The sequence below is a fragment of the Anomaloglossus baeobatrachus genome, chromosome 7 (assembly GCF_048569485.1).
Source record: "Anomaloglossus baeobatrachus isolate aAnoBae1 chromosome 7, aAnoBae1.hap1, whole genome shotgun sequence".
NCBI classification, from domain to species: Eukaryota; Metazoa; Chordata; class Amphibia; order Anura; family Aromobatidae; genus Anomaloglossus; species Anomaloglossus baeobatrachus.
This window is the reverse complement of record NC_134359.1, coordinates 132,503,576-132,522,158: the sequence shown is the minus strand read 5'-3', so window position 1 is coordinate 132,522,158 and position 18,583 is coordinate 132,503,576. Positions and strand designations below refer to the sequence as shown.

The following is an 18,583-nucleotide window of genomic DNA, read 5'->3' as shown; positions in this document are numbered from 1 at the left end:
CTTAGGGGGCGGGTCGTGCGGCGTCACAGTGACGTCACACGGCAGGCGGCCAATTGAAGTGGAGGGGCGGAGATGAGCAGGATGTAAACATCCCGCCCACCTCCGTCCTTCTCATTGCAGCCGGGAGGCAGGTAAGGTGAAGTTCCTCGCTCCTGCGGCTTCACACACAGCGATGTGTGCGGCCGCAGGAACGAGGAACTACATCGTACCTGTCGCTCCCCCGGCATTATGGAAATGTCGGAGGCTGCAGCGATGATACGATGACGACGATTTTGCGCTCGTTCATCGTATCATCTAGGATTTACACACTACGACATCGCAAGTGACGCCGGATGTGCGTCACTTTCGATTTGACCCCACCGACATCGCACCTGCGATGTCGTAGTGTGCAAAGCCCGCCTAAGTGTGGGAGCATGCGCTGTATCCCGAAATGAAGACTTAGCGTCAGGAATGGCACAGTCAGGCTGAGCATACTCACTAGGCGAAACACTGTAGTTAGGCTGCAGCTGGGGTAAATCGGCACACGCATGCGCACTAGCTGCCTCTCCACACTTAAACGTGGAGGAGAAATTGCTCTTCGGGTGTGGACTTGGAGATGCTGTCTATGAACAGAAGGAAAAGCTAAAGAAAGCCTCACTTTATATCCCTCCGAATTATCAAATGCAGCAATGAATTCCCTGAGTTTGCTATAACATTAGCGTAGCAAAATCTGCATGAGGGTGTCCTGCACAGGTGCTAGAAATAGCTTGGCACCAGTGGGACAATAATGAAATACAACATCCAGTTCTATGATGCCACTAAATGGCAGTTTTTTTTGCTATCATTATAGCTTATTAAAAACAGAGCAGGAGGGTGTCATGCAGAGGTGCTGCACATAGATTTGCACCAGTGGGGCACTAATGGAGTACAACAGCCACTTCTTGTATGCCACTAAGTTTACTCAATTTTTGGTATTATAATGTATTAGTAACAATGAGTTTGAGTGTGCAATGCAGGCAGACGTGCTGCAAATATCTTTCCACTAGTGTGACTACACAAAAGTCCAATAGCCACGTTTAGGATGCCACTAGGTACACTGACTGTTTGCTAGTATAATGGCTTAGTTAAAAAGAGTTTGAGTGTGCAATGCAGGCAGACGTGCTGCAAATATCTTTGCACTAGTGTGACTAGACAAAAGTACAATAGCCACGTTTAGGATGCCACTAGGTACACTGACTGTTTGCTAGTATAATGGCTTAGTTAAAAAGAGTTTGAGTGTGCAATGCAGGCAGACGTGCTGCAAATATCTTTGCACTAGTGTGACTAGACAAAAGTCCAATAGCCACGTTTAGGATGCCACTAGGTACACTGACTGTTTGCTAGTATAATGGCTTAGTTAAAAAGAGTTTGAGTGTGCAATGCAGGCAGACGTGCTGCAAATATCTTTCCACTAGTGTGACTACACAAAAGTCCAATAGCCACGTTTAGGATGCCACTAGGTACACTGACTGTTTGCTAGTATAATGGCTTAGTTAAAAAGAGTTTGAGTGTGCAATGCAGGCAGACGTGCTGCAAATATCTTTGCACTAGTGTGACTAGACAAAAGTACAATAGCCACGTTTAGGATTCCACTAGGTACACTGACTGTTTGCTAGTATAATGGCTTAGTTAAAAAGAGTTTGAGTGTGCAATGCAGGCAGACGTGCTGCAAATATCTTTCTACTAGTGTGACTACACAAAAGTCCAATAGCCACGTTTAGGATTCCACTAGGTACACTGACTGTTTGCTAGTATAATGGCTTAGTTAAAAAGAGTTTGAGTGTGCAATGCAGGCAGACGTGCTGCAAATATCTTTCTACTAGTGTGACTACACAAAAGTCCAATAGCCACGTTTAGGATGCCACTAGGTACACTGAGTGTTTGCTAGTATAATGGCTTAGTGATAATGAGTTGGAGTGTGCAGAGGACAGGAGGGTACAGTGCCAGGATTGTGGGGCTCTGGGTAGAGGAATGGAAGCCTGCCTTTCTATTCCCTCCTAATGGGGAAATGCAGCGACGAAATCCCTGACCTACTCTGTTTTCAGGACCTGTCACCTATGGCTCTGACCCTGCCCGTACGAGCCCTTAAAAGGACTTATAGAAAGTGCTCTCCCTAAGCTGTCCAGCGCTGTGTATACAGCAGTATCGGCGATAGGACTCAGTTAGGACGGAGCTGCGCCAGTGATGTCTGACACCAAGGACGTAGAAGAGATAATGGCGTGCTGGAGGAAAATGTCCGGTTTTATAATGCAGGGATATGTGACATGGACATCCTATCACACATGCCGTTGCTTCTCTGGCTAAAAGTCCACTTAGCTGTGTGTGTGTCTGGGATTGGCTGACATGCTGGCCCGCCCCACAAGACGCACGCGCTTAGGGAAGGAAGACAAGGAAAGAAAAAAAAAAGGCTATCGCCATTATACAAACAGGAGTGATCTGAAGGCGCTGTTCACGCACACTATACACTGAAATGTCATAATAGTGTGAGTCACAGAGTGACTTACACTATTACAGCGGAAAGCCAGCTAGGAATTAGCTGTTTTTTTGCTGCTAGAACCGTTCTCGAACGTTTCTAGAACTATCGAGCTTTTGCAAAAAGCTCGAGTTCTAGTTCGATCTAGAACAGGCCCCAAAATCACTCGAGCCTAGAACTGGAGAACCACGAACCACGAACCGCGCTCAACTCTACTTATTTAGATGTCTGATTTTTGCGTCTGATAGATGGAACTTGTACCTAGTATAGATAATGGGGAGAGTCACATGTCTGATTTTTCACGGGCTGAGTGTTGGATGAAATTTGTCAGTGCAAGTCTATGGATCCATGAAAAAAATCAGACCGCACTCAGATGCCATCCGAGTGCAGTCTGTTTCTCATGGACTGTTAGATGGGAGAAATTAGAAAAAAAAATCAGAGATAGGGAAAACTGATGAAAATTGGAACAATATATTGAAACTCATTCAACATTGATGAAAATCATTTATTTCCTCACTCCTTTTTTCTCATACATGAAAAAAATTTGACCTACTTCTGCTATTTAATAATATTGTATCTGTATTTTAGGAAAAGAACATTGCTTTTGGAAATCTTCAAGAAGAAAAAATTGCTTCAGAGGAACCGAAAGGAGAAGTTATCGGTAATGATCATACTGTGTAGCATATGTATGTCTAGACATATTCTATGTAGATATCCAGAAATATCTTGCCTAAAGATTACTTGTTACTGGATAGATGTAGTAGTATAATGGGAAAAAAATATAAATTATTTAAGAATACTGCAGTCAGAAATTCATTATTGAACTCTGAAATAAATCCACAGCACAATGGAAATGTGACCACTTCTGGTAAATGCTCGGGACAAGAAGTACCGTATTTTTCGCTTTATAAGACGCACCCCCAAATTTGGTGAAAGAATAGAGATTTTTTTTTTTAAATGTTAAATGGGATCCGTCTTATAATGGCAGTGTCTGTCTAACAAATCATATAGGGTATATATCCCTCATAGCCCCCCCATCCTAAAATTAGCCCCATTAATCTGGATATGGCCCCCTTATATTGATTATAGCCACCTTGTGCTGGCACACGTCCCCGGGTTATGCCACATGTCCCCCATTGATGGCACACATCCCCTATTGCTGGCACACATCCCCTACAGCTGGCACAGGGCTCCTATAGATGGCACCCGTCTCCTACAGCTGGCACAGGTCTCCTATGGATTGCACATGTCCCTCTGTGCTGCCCATGGCCCTCTATGGATGGCACACGTCCCCCTGTGCTGCCCATGGCCCCCTATGGATGGCACACATCCCCCTGTGCTGCCCATGACCCCCTATCGATGGCACACGTCCCCCTGTGTTTGATATGGCCGCCATGCTGCTGCCCATAGTAAAATAAAAAACTCTTTACTTACTTTCTCCAGCGTTGTCCTCCCTCGTGTCTCCCTCCTTGCTGCTGAGCTCCTGCACTTCCTGCTTCTCGGTGCCGGTCATGTGATCGGCACAGCAGAGTGACATCATCTCTGCGCGCCTGATCACAGCGGCAGCAAGGAGACCGGGGAGACACGCTGGAGGAGGTAAGTAAAGTGTATTTTATTTTACTATGGCAGCAGCATGGGGGCCATATCAAACACAGGGTGGGCATGTGCCATCAAAGGAGGGCGCAGGCACATATAATATGCTCCGCTCACCCAGTCCATCACCGCGGGACGGTTTCAGCACCACAGTGATGGACAGCGGCAGAGCATATTATATGAGCGGGAGCAGGACATCTCCCGCTGCCTCCTGCAGCCTTCAGCAGCCTCCACCAGCCTGCCTCAGCCTCCAGCACCGCTCCAGAGCTGCCCCCACCTCCCCTGGGCCCTGCAGTATATAATCCGTATATTCGGATTATAAGACACACCCCCTACTTTCCCCCAAAATTTGGGGAAACAAAAGTGCGTCTTATAAAGCGAAAAATACAGTATATATACAGCACACAGAGTGTATAGTGCATATAGTCATAGCCAAAAGTATTGGCACCCTTGAAATTGTTCCAGAAAATGAAATATTTCTCCCAGATAATTATTGCAAATACAAGTGTTTTATTATACACATATTTATTTTCTTTGTGTGTTTTGGAACAACGCAAAAAAAAAAACAAAGAAGAAAAGGCAAATTGGACATAATTTCATATAAAACTGCAAAAATGGGCCAGACAAAATTGTTGGCACTTACAACCTCAAATATTTGGTTGCAGACCTACTGGTATAAATAGTTGCATTCAATCACTTCCTATAACCATCAACAAATTTCTTACACCTCTCAACTGGAATTTTGGACCACTCTTCTTTTGCAAACTGCTCCAGGTCTCTCATATTTGTAGGGTGCCTTCTCCCAACAGCAATTTTAAGATCTCTCCACAGGTGTTCAATGGACTTTAGATCTGGACTCATTACTGTCACTTCAAAACTCTAGGTACATCTTGAAGTATATTTGGGTCATTGTACTGCTGGAAGACTCATGACCTAGGACGCAAACCCAGCTTTCTGACACTCGGTACTACATTGCGACCCCAAATTCTTTGGTAATCTTCAGATTTCATGATGCCTTGCACACAGTCAAGGCACTCAGTGTCAAAGGCAGCAGAAAAAAAACAAAACATATTTGAACCTCCACCATATTTGACTGTTAGGTACTGTGTTCTTTTCTTTGTGGGCCTCATTCCATTTTCAGTAAAGCTCTATCTTGGTCTCATCTGTCCACAAGAGACTTTCCCAGAAGGATTTTGGCTTACATACTTTTTGACCAACTACAGTCTTGCTTTTTTACTTTTTTATGCCTTTGTATTAGTAGTAGGTTCTTAATGGGTCTCCTACCATAGTGTTGCATTTCATTCAAATGTTGACATGATAGTTTGAGCAGACACTGATGCACCCTAAACCTGCAGTTCAGCTTGATTTTCTCTAGAACTTGATTGGAGCTGCCTATCCACCATCTGTACTGTCCTGCATTGCAACCTTAAAATTAATTTTTCTCTGCCATCCACATCCAGGCAGATTAGCTACAGTGCCATGGTTCTATGAGATCCCCCATTACTAATCTGTAATGCCTGCTTTACATGCTTCAATAAATCTTTCAATCCGTCGTCGGGGTCAAGTTGTAAGTGACGCACATCCTGCATCGTTCGTGACGTATTTGCGTGTCACACCTACGTGCAATCAAGATTGAACAAAAATACGGTGATCGCATACACGTCGTTTATTCCTCATACATTGGACGTTTTGTTGTATGAACCCAGTCAATTGAAACGTGTGACATCCCTCATACGATTGTGATGTCTGAGGCTATGTGCGCAGGTGTGCGCTCTGCACCGCAGCTTAAAAAAGGTCCGCTTCAGAGCGCAGCTGAAAAGCTGCGTTCTGAAGCGCCTCACAATGTCTGTCATTCACTAATCTCTGTCAGTCGGTCATTATCTCTGTCCCTCCCTCTCTATCCATGTCAGGCTATCCCTCTTACCCCCTCTCTCATACTCACCGATCCTCGATCGCCGGCGCGGCGCTGCACGGCATTCACACTGCTCCGGCGGCTTTTACTATTTTGAAAAAGCCGGCCGCTCATTAAACAATCTGGTATTCCCTGCTTTCCCCGCCCACCGGCGCCTATGATTGGTTGCAGTGAGACACGCCCCCACGCTGAGTGACAGGTGTCTCACTGCACCCAATCACAGCAGCCGGCTGTCACTGAGGTTACCCGTGGCCACCGCTAGATCCAGTGACAGCGGGTAACCTCAGTGACAGCTCAGCTGATCGCGCGGCTGTCTTCATTTGCTGCGTGGAGGTGACAGGAGCGGCTGTGTCTGCTGCAGCTCCGGTCACCTCCATGCAGCAGAACTGGAAGCGACGCTGGAGCATCCTGGATTACGCCGGACATGGAGGGTTTTTTCGGGCTTATTAAAGTGGTGAACCAGGGTATATGTTTGTGTTTTTTATTTCTAATAAAGGATTTTTTCGGGTGTGTGTGTTTATTTACTGTCACTTACAGATTAATCATGGAAGGCATCTCGGGGAGACGCCTGACATGATTAATCTAGGACTTATTGGCAGCTATGGGCTGCCAATAACTCCTTATTACCCCGATTTGCCAACGCACCAGGGCAAATCGGGAAGAGCCGGGTACAGTCCCAGAACTGTCGCATCTAATGTATGCGGCAATTCTGGGCGGCTGCTGACTGATATTGTTAGGCTGGGGGTTCCCCATAACGTGGAGCTCCCCATCCTGAGAATACCAGCCTTCAGCCGTATGGCTTTATCTGTCTGGTTTTAAAATTGGGGGGGACCGCACGCCGGTTTTTTTAATTATTTAATTATTTATTTCACTGCACAGTATAGACACGCCCACCGGCTGCTGTGATTGGGTGCAGTGAGACACCTGTCACTTAGCGTGGGGGCGTGTCTCACTGCAACCAATCATAGGCGCCGGTGGGCGGGGAAAGCAGGGAATACGAGATTGTTTAATGAGCGGCCGGCTTTTTCAAAATAGTGAAAGCCGCCGGAGCTGTGTGAATGCCGTGCAGCGCCGCATCGGTGATCGGGGAACGGTGAGTATATGAGAGAGGGCTGCTCAATTCAGTCACTCAGGGGATTTGCGGTCACCGGTGAGTCCTTCACGGGTGACCGCTCATCAGGACGCAACACAGACAGATCCGAAGCATGACCATGAAGTCGGGTTAAGTTAACCCGAGTTCATTCTGATCGTGCGGCTCTGTCTGTGTCTGCTGTCATCTGCCATTCAGCTCTGCTACATGGCTGTCTGTGCCTGCTGTTAGCGGCCATGTAGCAGAGCTGAATGGCAGATGACATAGTAAAAACGCATTCCTACCCATTACACACGCTTGGCAAGTCAATAAATAAAAAAAAAAAAGGGTGCCCAATGCATACGTCACAGAACACATGATCTAAAGCAGGGGTCTCAAACACGCGGCCCGCGGGCCGCATGCGGCCCGTCAGGCTGCTTCGTGCGTCCCCCAGACCCGTTTCCCTGTTCACTATCGCGGCCGGTGCAGGGGCCGCAGCCACTGTCTGCACTTTGTTAGATGAGTGTTTTGCCGGCGCTGCACTCTCAGAGGCAAGGACTGTGCGCGCGCAGCGCCGGCAAAACATTCATCTGACATAAATCGCTGCCAGGTGCAGTTACCGGGGCACGGCCTGCAGACAGCGAGAAGCAGAGGTGAGGAGCCGAGGGAACGCGGGACAGGTGAGAAGAATGGTGTTTTTTTATTTTTTGTGTATGTGAAGGACGGCACATTGACCCCTTAGCGACCTATGACGTACGGGGTACATCATGGCTCCCTGGTACTTAAGGACCCATGACATACCCAATACGTCATGGTGAAATCGCAGCCCCGGTGGCTGAGATCACTGTTTGCATTGGAAATAGCAAATATACCTTAGATTCGGGGAGAAGGGAGCCTCATGAGGGGTGGTGTCTCCTCCCCGGACCTACGGAGGCTGTGATTGGCTGTGCGGCGTTCGTCAGCCAATCACAGCCACTGTAATGTTTCAGCCATTGAAAATGGCTGTAACATTGAAATCCAGCCCTGATCAGTGCAGCTGTAGCACCGATCATTGGCTGGAGCTGGGTGACCTCAGTTTCACCCGCCCCCAGCTCTGATTGGAGAGATCGGTCAAAAGGCCGGTCTCTCCAATCACTGTGGATCTGGGGCTGGAGACCGCTCCCTCAGCTTCACTCCAGCGTCCGTGGGTGGAAGCCGAGAGCGATCGGTAAATTATAGCGCCCCCTTTCACAGGCCGCCGCCACTGCCCCCACCACCCATTACTACAGGATGGTGACATTACTATAGAATAGGGACAAGGTGGGCACATTACTATAGAATAGGAACAAGGTGGGCACATGACTATAGGATGGGGACAAGGTGGGCACATTACTATAGAATAGGGACAAGGTGGGCACATGTCTATAGGATGGGGACAAGGTGGGCACATGTCTATAGGATGGGGACAAGGCTTGGGACACTACTAAAAGATGGGGACATTACAAGGAAGGGCATAATACTATTGGATGGGGACATTACTATAGAATAGGGACAAGGCTGCGGTCATTTCTATAGGATGGGAACAAGGTGGGCACATTACTATAGGATGGGGAACATTACTAAAAGATGTTGGCCAAAATTTCTATATAGTGATAGTTGTAATACTATTAGTTACAAGAAAGGGATAAAATGTAAAAAAAACAAAACAAAATAAAACATGACTTTTTTCTTTTTCGTTCCTTTGGGAGACCCAGACCATGGGTGTTTAGCTTCTGCCTCCGGAGGACACACAAAGTACTACACTTAAAAGTGTAGCTCCTCCCTCTGAGCTTATACACCCCCTGGTAGCCAGTCCTAGCCAGTTTATTGCTTTGTGTCAGGAGGCATACATCCACACATGCATTCTCATCTGATTTGTTTGACTTTTGGAAAGAGTTTGAAGAAAAGCGGGTCCATGTCTGGACTCCCGGCATGTCCCTTCTCACCCCACTGTGTCGGCGGTGTTGTTAAGGTTGATTTACAAGGCTGCAGCCTTACATGCCGCGCTCCTTCACCATCCCTTCTGGGCTCTGGCTTGAAGTGGGAGCCAGCACGGTCTCCATGCCTGGCAGGAGTCCGGTCTCCATCCACAACCCCTTGAGGATTCTGTTGGACCGGAGCACTCATCCCCAGGGACATGGCCCTGCATCTCAGCAGCTAAGTACCTGAGACGTTTATGTTGGGGGTCCCGGTTCTTTATTGTAAGGGTAGAGTATGCTGTATGTGATTGTTTTAACTTTTCCGGCGGATTCTCTAGCTTTTGCCTGAGAACCGCGCCGATGGTGCCTGCTTGTCGGCCTCGCCGCTTAAATTTAGGCCCCGGCTTCGCCGGAGGCCTAGTTTCATTTTCCTGCCTTCGCATGTCACTCATGCAGAGGGACAGGTTCGGCTCCTTCCGGCGGCCGTTCTACACAGGGGAGGGACACTCCCCACTGCTGGGGCGTCCCTCCTTCCCTGCAGGTCTCTATAGCCCTCCAGTTCCCGCTCTTTTATAGGAACGCCCCCTAGTCATTTCTCAGGCAGAGTTCACTCTGCTCTGGGACATCCTGCATTCTGCATCTCTGCTGAGGTGCTGCGACTGGGGGGCCGGGCTTCGGGATCTGGAGGGCACACAACACCGCGCTCAGTGGTCTGGTAAGCCACAGCCAGTCTCCGGTTGTGGACCTCTGTATATTCTCCCTGGGGTTCATTCTCTGCAAAGCCCCCACTCCAGCAGCATGTCTCACACAAGGAGCAAGGCTCCAAAGCTTTATTCTGCATGCACTGCATGTAAACTCTTGCTGCCTGAGCCGAGCACCTATCCACATTGTGATGTCTGCTCTAACTTGGCGGTGCCACAGCCTGGAGTTTCACCCCCAGTGGTCTCTCAGGCTGCTGCTGCACCTGTGACTGAACCCCCGGCCTGGGTAGAGTCCTTTTCTAGGTCCATATCCCAGTCATTTGCTGAGTCCATGGGACTTTTGTCCAGGACTTTGATGAATATGCATCAGCCTCCCTCACAGGGTGCCTCTAATACTCTTGACAGAGGACTCCTATCCTCTGACCTCCGTCCATCGGAGCTCACGGAGGATTCATCATCTGATCCCAGACCCCGTCCTTCTAAGAGAAGGCGCAGGGTTTCCTCCCCCTCCCCATCCCATGGCTCTGTCTCAAGAGCTGACTCTCAAGATGAGGAGGATGCCCTCACTGGGGGCTCGGAGGCTATGTATCCCATCGATTTCTCTGAGGGTGACTCAGATCTTAGTGATTTGATTGCTTCTATTAATTCTGTGCTGGATCTCAATCCGCCAATGTCAGAGGAGCAACTCTCTTTGGCAGAAAAACATCAGTTTACCTCACCTAAGAGAGTGAAGAGTGTGTTCTTTAACCACTCCAGTTTTCAGACCGCTGTGACCAAACCCAGGGCCTGCCCTGACAAACGCTTTCCAAAGCGTGGTTCTGATGACCGGTTTCCATTTCCACCTGAGGTGGTCAAGGAGTGGTCTCAGTCCCCAAAGGTAGACCCTCCGGTGTCTAGGCTATCAGCCCGGACCGTTGTGTCGGTGGCTGACGGCACCTCACTTAAGGATTCCACTGACCGTCAGATTGACCTTCTAGCCAAATCTGTGTATGAAGCTGCGGGGGCCGCGTTTTCCCCGACTTTTGCAGCAGTGTGGGCTCTCAAAGCCATCTCTGCTTCTCTAGAGGAGATGCATTCCCTCACCAAGGAATCTATGCCTGAGATGGTTACCTTAACTGCTCAGGCTTCAGCTTTTTTATCTTTTGCCATGTCTGCCATGCTAGAGGCTGCTCACCGCACTGCGGTGGCTTCAGCTAATTCTCTTGTTATCCGCAGGATTTTGTGGCTTCGAGAGTGGAAGGCAGATGCTTCTTCCAAGAAGTTTCTTGCTGGGCTCCCTTTTGCTGGTTTACGGCTGTTTGGTGAACAGCTGGATGAAATCATTAAAGAAGCTACTGGCGGGAAGAGTACTTCCATGCCACAAACCAAGACCAGGAAACCCACCCAGGGTAGGAATCAATCGAGGTTTCGTTCCTTTCGTTCATCCAACTGGTCATCCTCTAAGCCTTCCGCCTCGTCCGCTAACTCAGCCAAGGATCAGAAATCCAACTGGCGCCCAAAAGCGCGTGCGTAGAAGACCGCAGGAGGTTCTGCCACTAAGGCAGCTTCCCCATGACTCTCGGCCCGCTCCAGCCACGTCCTTAGTCGGTGGCAGGCTCTCCCACTTTGGCGACGCTTGGTTAAAGCAAGTCTCCGATCAGTGGGTGAGAGACATCATATCTCACGGCTACAGGATAGAATTCTCTTCCAGCCCTCCAAACAGATTTTTTCTCTCAACTCCCCCCTGCTCCAAGGCCGCCGCCTTCTCGCAGGCCGTGGCGTCCTTGCAGGCAAACAGAGTGATTGTCCCAGTTCCCGCTCAGGAACGGTTCAGAGGTTTTTACTCAAATCTCTTCCTAGTTCCAAAAAAGGACGGTACCTTCCGGCCCATCCTGGATCTCAAGCTTCTCAACAAGCATGTCCGGGTGCGGCATTTTCGCATGGAGTCTCTGCGATCAGTCATTGCCTCTATGACCCAAGGGGAGTTCCTGGCGTCCATCGACATCAGAGATGCCTAACTACATGTGCCAATCGCAGTGTCACATCAGCGTTGGTTACGTTTTGCGATAAGAGAGGATTATTTCCAATTCGTGGCTCTCCCCTTCGGGTTAGCCACGGCCCCTCGGGTTTTCACCAAGGTCATGGCGGCAGTGATTGCGGTCCTGCACCTCCAGGGGTTAGCAGTGCTTCCTTATCTGGACGACCTTCTGGTCAAGGGTACATCCAGCGCAGACTGTCAGCGGAGTGTTTCGCTCACTCTCGCCACCCTAGCCCAATTCGGGTGAATTGTCAATCTTCCCAAATCCACTCTGATTCCGACCCAGAGTCTCACGTACCTAGGGATGCAGTTCGAGACTTTGCCGGCACTTGTGAAGTTGCCCTTAATCAAACAGCAGTCTCTCCGGCTAGCGGTGCGCTCTCTCCTGAGGCCCCGCCGTTACTCCCTCAGGCGCCTGATGCAGGTGCTGGGTCAAATGGTGGCCTCCATGGAGGCGGTTCCCTTTGTCCAGTTCCATCTGCGTCCTCTGCAGCTGGACATTCTCCGCTGTTGGGACAAGCGGCCTTCCTCCTTACAGAGGTTAGTGGCTCTGTCGCCACAGACCAGGAGCTCTCTTCAGTGGTGGCTTCGACCCCTCTCCCTGTCCCAAGGGCGCTCCTTCCTGACTCCGTCCTGGGTGATTCTCACCACGGATGCCAGCCTATCCGGCTGGGGAGCGGTACATCTCCACCACAGAGCACAGGGCACTTGGCCTCCGTCCGAGTCAGCCCTTTCAATCAATGTGCTGGAAACCAGAGCTGTGCTTCTAGCTCTCCTAGCCTTTTACCACCTGTTGGCGGGCAGGCACATTCGAGTCCAGTCAGACAACGCGACAGCGGTTGCCTACATCAATCACCAAGGCGGGACACACAGCCGCCTGGCAATGTTGGAGGTCCAACGCATTCTTCAATGGGCGGAGGACTCCCAAGTCCACCATATCCGCAGTCCACATCCCTGGCGTAGAAAACTGGGAGGCAGATTATCTCAGCCGTCAATCCGTGGACGGTGGCGAGTGGTCCCTGCACCCGGCAGTGTTTCTGTCAATCTGCTGCAAGTGGGGCACTCCGGACGTGGACCTAATGGCATCCCGTCACAACAAGGTTCCGGTTTACGTGGCTCGCTCCCATGATCCTCAGGCCTTCGCCGCGGACGCTCTGGTTCAAGACTGGTCCCAGTTTCGTCTGTCCTACGTGTTTCCCCCTCTAGCTCTCTTGCCCAGAGTCCTGCGCAAGATCAGAATGGAGGGACGTTGAGTCATCCTCATTGCACCGGACTGGCCCAGGCGAGCTTGGTATCCGGATCTGCTCCAACTGTCCGTGGAGATGCCGTGGCATCTTCCGGACCGTTCAGACCTGCTCTCGCAAGGTCCGTTTTTCCGCCCGAATTCTGCGGCACTCAAATTGACGGCGTGGCTCTTGAGTCCTGGATTTTGACGGCTTCTGGTATTCCTCCTGAAGTCATCTCCACTATGACTCAGGCCCGTAAGTCTTCCTCCGTCAAGATCTATCACAGGACTTGGAAAATTTTCCTGTCCTGGTGTCGCTCTTCCGACCATTCTCCTTGGCCATTCTCGTTGCCGACCATTCTGTCTTTTTTACAGTCCGGTCTGCAGCTAGGACTGTCCCTCAACTCTCTCAAGGGACAAGTCTCAGCTCTATCAGTGCTGTTCCAGCGGCGTCTCGCCCGGCTGGCTCAGGTCCGCACCTTCATGCAAGGTGCGTCTCACATCATTCCGCCTTATCGGCGGCCCTTGGATCCCTGGGACCTTAACTTGGTCCTCACGGTATTGCAGAAACCCCCTTTAGAGCCCCTTAGGGAGGTTTCTTTGTATCGTCTTTCTCAAAAGGTGGCCTTTCTAGTTGCCATAACTTCTCTCAGGAGAGTCTCTGATTTGGCTGCGCTCTCCTCGGAGTCACCTTTTTTGGTTTTTCACCAAGACAAGGTAGTTCTCCGTCCGACCCCGGACTTTCTTCCTAAGGTGGTCTCTCCCTTCCACCTTAACCAGGATATTTCCTTGCCTTCCTTCTGTCCGGCCCCTGTTCATCGCTTTGAGAAAGCGCTGCATACTCTAGATCTGGTGCATGCTCTCCGGATTTATGTGGCTCGCACCGCTGCGCTTAGGCGGTGCACCTCTCTTTTTGTGCTAACCACAGGGCGGTGCAAGGGTCTCTCTGCTTCTAAGCCGACCTTAGCCCGTTGGATTAGATCGACAATTTCGGACGCCTACCAGAGTACTCAGGTGCCTCCCCCGCCGGGGATCAAAGCACACTCGACCAGAGCTGTCGGTGCTTCTTGGGCTTTTAGGCACCAGGCTACGGCTCAACAAGTCTGTCAGGCTGCCACTTGGACTAGCCTGCATACCTTTTCGAAGCACTACCAAGTGCATGCTCATGCTTCGGCAGATGCGAGCTTAGGCAGACGCATCCTTCAGGCGGCTGTCGCCCACTTGTGAAGTTAGGCTCCGCCTACTTCTTAGTTTTTTTTGTTTATTCCCACCCAGGGACAGCTTTGGAACGTCCCATGGTCTGGGTCTCCCAAAGGAACGATAAAGAAAAGAGAATTTTGTTTCTTACCGTAAATTCTTTTTCTTATAGTTCCGTATTGGGAGACCCAGCTCCCTCCCTGTTGCCTGTTGGCAATTTTCTTGTTCCGTGTGTTATCACCGGCTGTTGTCGTGGACAGAGTCTCCGGTTGTTCCGGTTCTTACTCGGTTCTACTTGTGGGTGGCTATTCTCCTTCAGCTTTTGCACTAAACTGGCTAGGACTGGCTACCAGGGGGTGTATAAGCTCAGAGGGAGGAGCTACACTTTTAAGTGTAGTACTTTGTGTGTCCTCCGGAGGCAGAAGCTAAACACCCATGGTCTGGGTCTCCCAATACGGAACTATAAGAAAAAGAATTTACGGTAAGTAACAAAATTCTCTTTTTTTTTTTACCATCAAAATTTTTTTTATATATATATATATATATATATATATATATTTAACCAAAGAATGTGCACATTTGTTATAATAAACAAGTGAAAAATGTTGAAAATCAGTCATCCAAAGGTGTGTAAAAAAATATATATGGTACCAAAAAAAATGTCACTGTCCCGCAAAGAATGCGGCCCCCCAAATTATTTTTCTCCTCTGTGCGGCCCATACACCCAGACGAGTTTGAGACCCCTGATCTAAAGGATCGCACACAAAATTGATCAATTTAACATAGACTACTAACGCACATGTGACAGCAAATGAACGACCTACATGCAATCTCATAAGATCCCATATGCAACCTGGGCGTGTCACATCGCATACGAGATTGCACACCTAATTGTAAGGTGTAAAGCTGGCTTAAGTGAAAATAAATAAACACAAACAGCGAAAAAATCCTTTATTATTTGAATTAATGTACAAAAAACTACCCTCTAAACACCCAGGTTTGACGTAATCCAAACGAGGTTCCACGATGATTCCAGCTCTGCTACATCCAAAGTGACAGCTCGCAGGCTTAGAATATGACTGCCCACTGTGAGCTTCAGGCAGTGACATCACCCCAGTTGTCACCGCAAAGCATGTCATATTCTATGTCCGCTCACTGTCACTTCAGATTTAGCAGTGCTAGAATTGTCGTGTGACCTCATGTGGATTGTATCAGGCCAGGGTGTTTTGGGGGTTAATAACTGAGTGAAAGTGAGGTTTTTTTTAATTTTATTTCAAATAAAGAATTTTTCCGGTGTTTGTGTTTATTTCTTGTCACTTACAGAGTAGTAATGGGGGACCACTCATAGACCACGCCACCGCACCAGGGCAATCGAGATGAGATTGGTAAAGTTCGGGGTTTGTCGCATCTAATTGATGGGACAATCCTGGGCGGCTGTGGGCTGCTATTTTTAGGCTGGGGAGCCCAATAACCATGGGCATCTCCAGCCTGAGAATACCAGATCCCAGCTGTTGGCTTTATCATGGCTGGCCATCAAAATTGGGGGACAGTACACTGTTTTTTCAAATTATTTATTTAAAGAATTAAAACAAAAAGCCGCATGCAATTTTTCTTATTTTGATACAGTACACATCCAAGAGAACCCACATCGCTGGGAGTTGCAGCCTTTAGCCATATACTTTATCATGGCTGAGTATCATAATATGGGGGGAACCTATGCCAATTTTTTATTTATTTATTTATTTTACATGAATATAGACGCAGATTCAAAGCAGTCAGACACGCTGGTACACAGCGTGGGGGGGGGGGGTGCTGTCTGACTGCAACTAATCAGACACACAGGGATGCTGGCAGGTGGGGGAAGCAGTGCATATGCATGAAGATAATGAGTTGCCTCGGAAGTAGAGTGATCGGCCTTGGGAGCAGTGTACAGCCGTGCGGAGACCAGTAAGTAGGAAGAGCTAGCTTTATTCTTGTTTTCTTGGATTTTTTTTTCATTACCCGGGTGGCCAGATCTGGATCATTACCCAGAGTTCCTTGAGAGTGACAGTCAGTGCTCGGGTTCTTTTGAACTTGCACAGATCCGGACTTTTACAGTCTGGATCTACCCATCACTATTCTCAAGTCCTCAGACAGTTCTCTTGTTCTCTTTCTGTTCTCCATGCTTAGTGTGACACAATGTAATGATTTAGTCAACTTCTCCCCTTTTTTACGATTTCAGGTGTGATTTTCATATTGCCCACAACTGTTACTTGCCATAGGTGAGCTTGAACTAGCATCCCATGCTTGAAACAATATTGTTTACCAACAATTTTGGAAAGGCGCTAACAGTTTTGCTTGGCTCACTTTATGGGTTTTGTGTGAAATTATGTATAATTTGCAGGGGTTTTTTTTGTGTTATTCCAATACATATAAAAGAAATGCACATGTGTATGAATATGTGTATAACAAAACATATGTTATATATATATATATATATATATATATATATACAGTACATCATGAAAGTTAGTACCCTCCTCACTACATTTTTGTAAATATTTTATTATATCTTTTCATGTGACAACACAGAAGATATGTCACTTTGATACAATGTAAAGTAGTCAGTGTACAGCTTGTATAACTGTAAATTTGATGTGCCCTCTAAATAACACAGAACCATTATTATTTAAACTGCCTGCAACAAAAGTGAGTACACCCGTAAGTGAAAATGGACAAATTGTGCCCAAAGTGGCAATTTTTGTGTGGCCACCTTTATTTTCAAGCTCTACCTTAATTCTCTTGGGCAAGGAGTTTACTAGAGCTTCACAGGAGCCATTGGATCGTCTTCCCTCCTCCATGCATGACTACATCATGGAGTTGGTGGATGTTAGAGAGCTTATGCTTCTCCACCTTCCGTTTGAGGAGGTTTCATAGATGCACTATAGGGTTTAGGTCTGGAGACACTTGGCCAGTCCAGCATCTTTACCCTCAGTTTCTTTTGCAAGGTAGTGATCATCTTGGAGAGGTGTTTGGGGTCATTATCATGTTTGTGATATACTGTGTATATGGAGAAAGAGTCATTTTGTTTTCTATGTTTTAAATACTATAAAATAGAATACTTTTAGTGTTATAGAAAAACTTTCTTTCCTTTGACATGATTTTGCATTTTCAATTTCTTTCAGAACAAGATAATTCAGCAAATGAAGAGAAAGAAGAATCGCCATTACCTAATGGTGAAGATCAGCTAAATATTCAAGAATCACCTGACCATCCCAGTTAGTTAATGCAGTTAAAAAGGGTTGTCTGCTTTCATAGCAGAATCTCCCAAAAGCTTGATAAGATGTAAAATAAGGAAACAAGACTAATGTGCTGACTGCATTTGAATTGATATGAAAATGAGGCTGTAGATCTCAAACTTCCTTCACTCTAGCTCTATTTCCCACTCCAGTGCCATCAGGAGGAGGCAACACTATGCGGAGAATAGAGCTGGAGTGACAGAGGCTTCAGATCTACCATAACTCTTCAGCCTCATTTGCATATCAATTCAAATGCTGATTTCTCAGTAATGGAGGAACGGACTGTACATGTTAAGGTATTGCAGGACTTGTCTGTGAAAGAGCTACATGCACAGTGTGGGGGGTGAAATCCTGCTGACAGATTTTGTTTAAAATGTAAAATATGTCAAAGTAGAACTAAATCTTTAGTCTGGACCTGCTTCAGAGTATTCAAGTAACATTTCCCTGCTTTCTTCAACCTATATTCTATGCTCCGCTACAGTTTAATGTGTGTGTGTGTGTATATGTATATATATGTATATATATATATATATATATATATATATATATATATATATATATATATATATATATATATATATAAAAAAAAATTGGCTGTGAATATACACATAATACACATATCTGTATGTATACTCGCAGTCAATGAATGCAGTATACAGGTACGCTGCGGCACACCACTACCAACTGTGCGGATTCACTTCGGATAAACTTTTCAGGATACAATGGCGAAAGTCCCTTTATAACATTGAAATGGTGTTTCTGAAAGGCTGCTTATTAAAATAAAAAAGATCTGTCGTTCTCCACCCGTCTGTAGACTGAATTTGTTCTGTAAATTTCATTCTGTAGTCCATATCCTGCAAGTTATTATTTCATTGCTGTTGTAAATAATATCCCTCACTCTCAGAAAATATTTATATGTATTTATATAAGATGTTTAACACTAGAACTACTGAGGTAGTCATTTTGACTACTTTGCACCATGTATTTCTATATAGGTGTCATGAGTCCAGTAGTTCTAGTGTTAATTTTTAAAGGGAATCTGTTTCCAGGTTTTTGCTAACTCATTTGCATCATAATGTAGAGACAGGGACTCTTGATTCAATTGGTGTAATTTCCTAGGCTGCTTGCTGCAGTTTTGATAAATAATAATTTAATAATATTTA

At 47.2% G+C, this 18,583-nt stretch overlaps 1 protein-coding gene across 2 annotated transcripts in view; it reads left to right on the top strand.

The window, feature by feature from the left end:
- The window catches only part of MDH1B (malate dehydrogenase 1B), a 107,308-nt gene extending 89,098 nt beyond the window's left edge, over window positions 1-18,210 (top strand). Inside the window, exons 9-10 of one of the 2 annotated variants that reach the window (XM_075319003.1) lie at window positions 3,080-3,152; window positions 17,307-18,210. In XM_075319003.1, the coding sequence (XP_075175118.1) occupies window positions 3,080-3,152; window positions 17,307-17,404 (171 nt within the window). In that variant the 3' untranslated portion in view covers window positions 17,405-18,210. Of the gene's footprint in view, window positions 1-3,079; window positions 3,178-17,306 lie in introns of both variants that reach the window. The other variant, XM_075319004.1, reaches the window with a different exon arrangement.
- The last annotated feature ends 373 nt before the right edge of the window (window positions 18,211-18,583 follow it).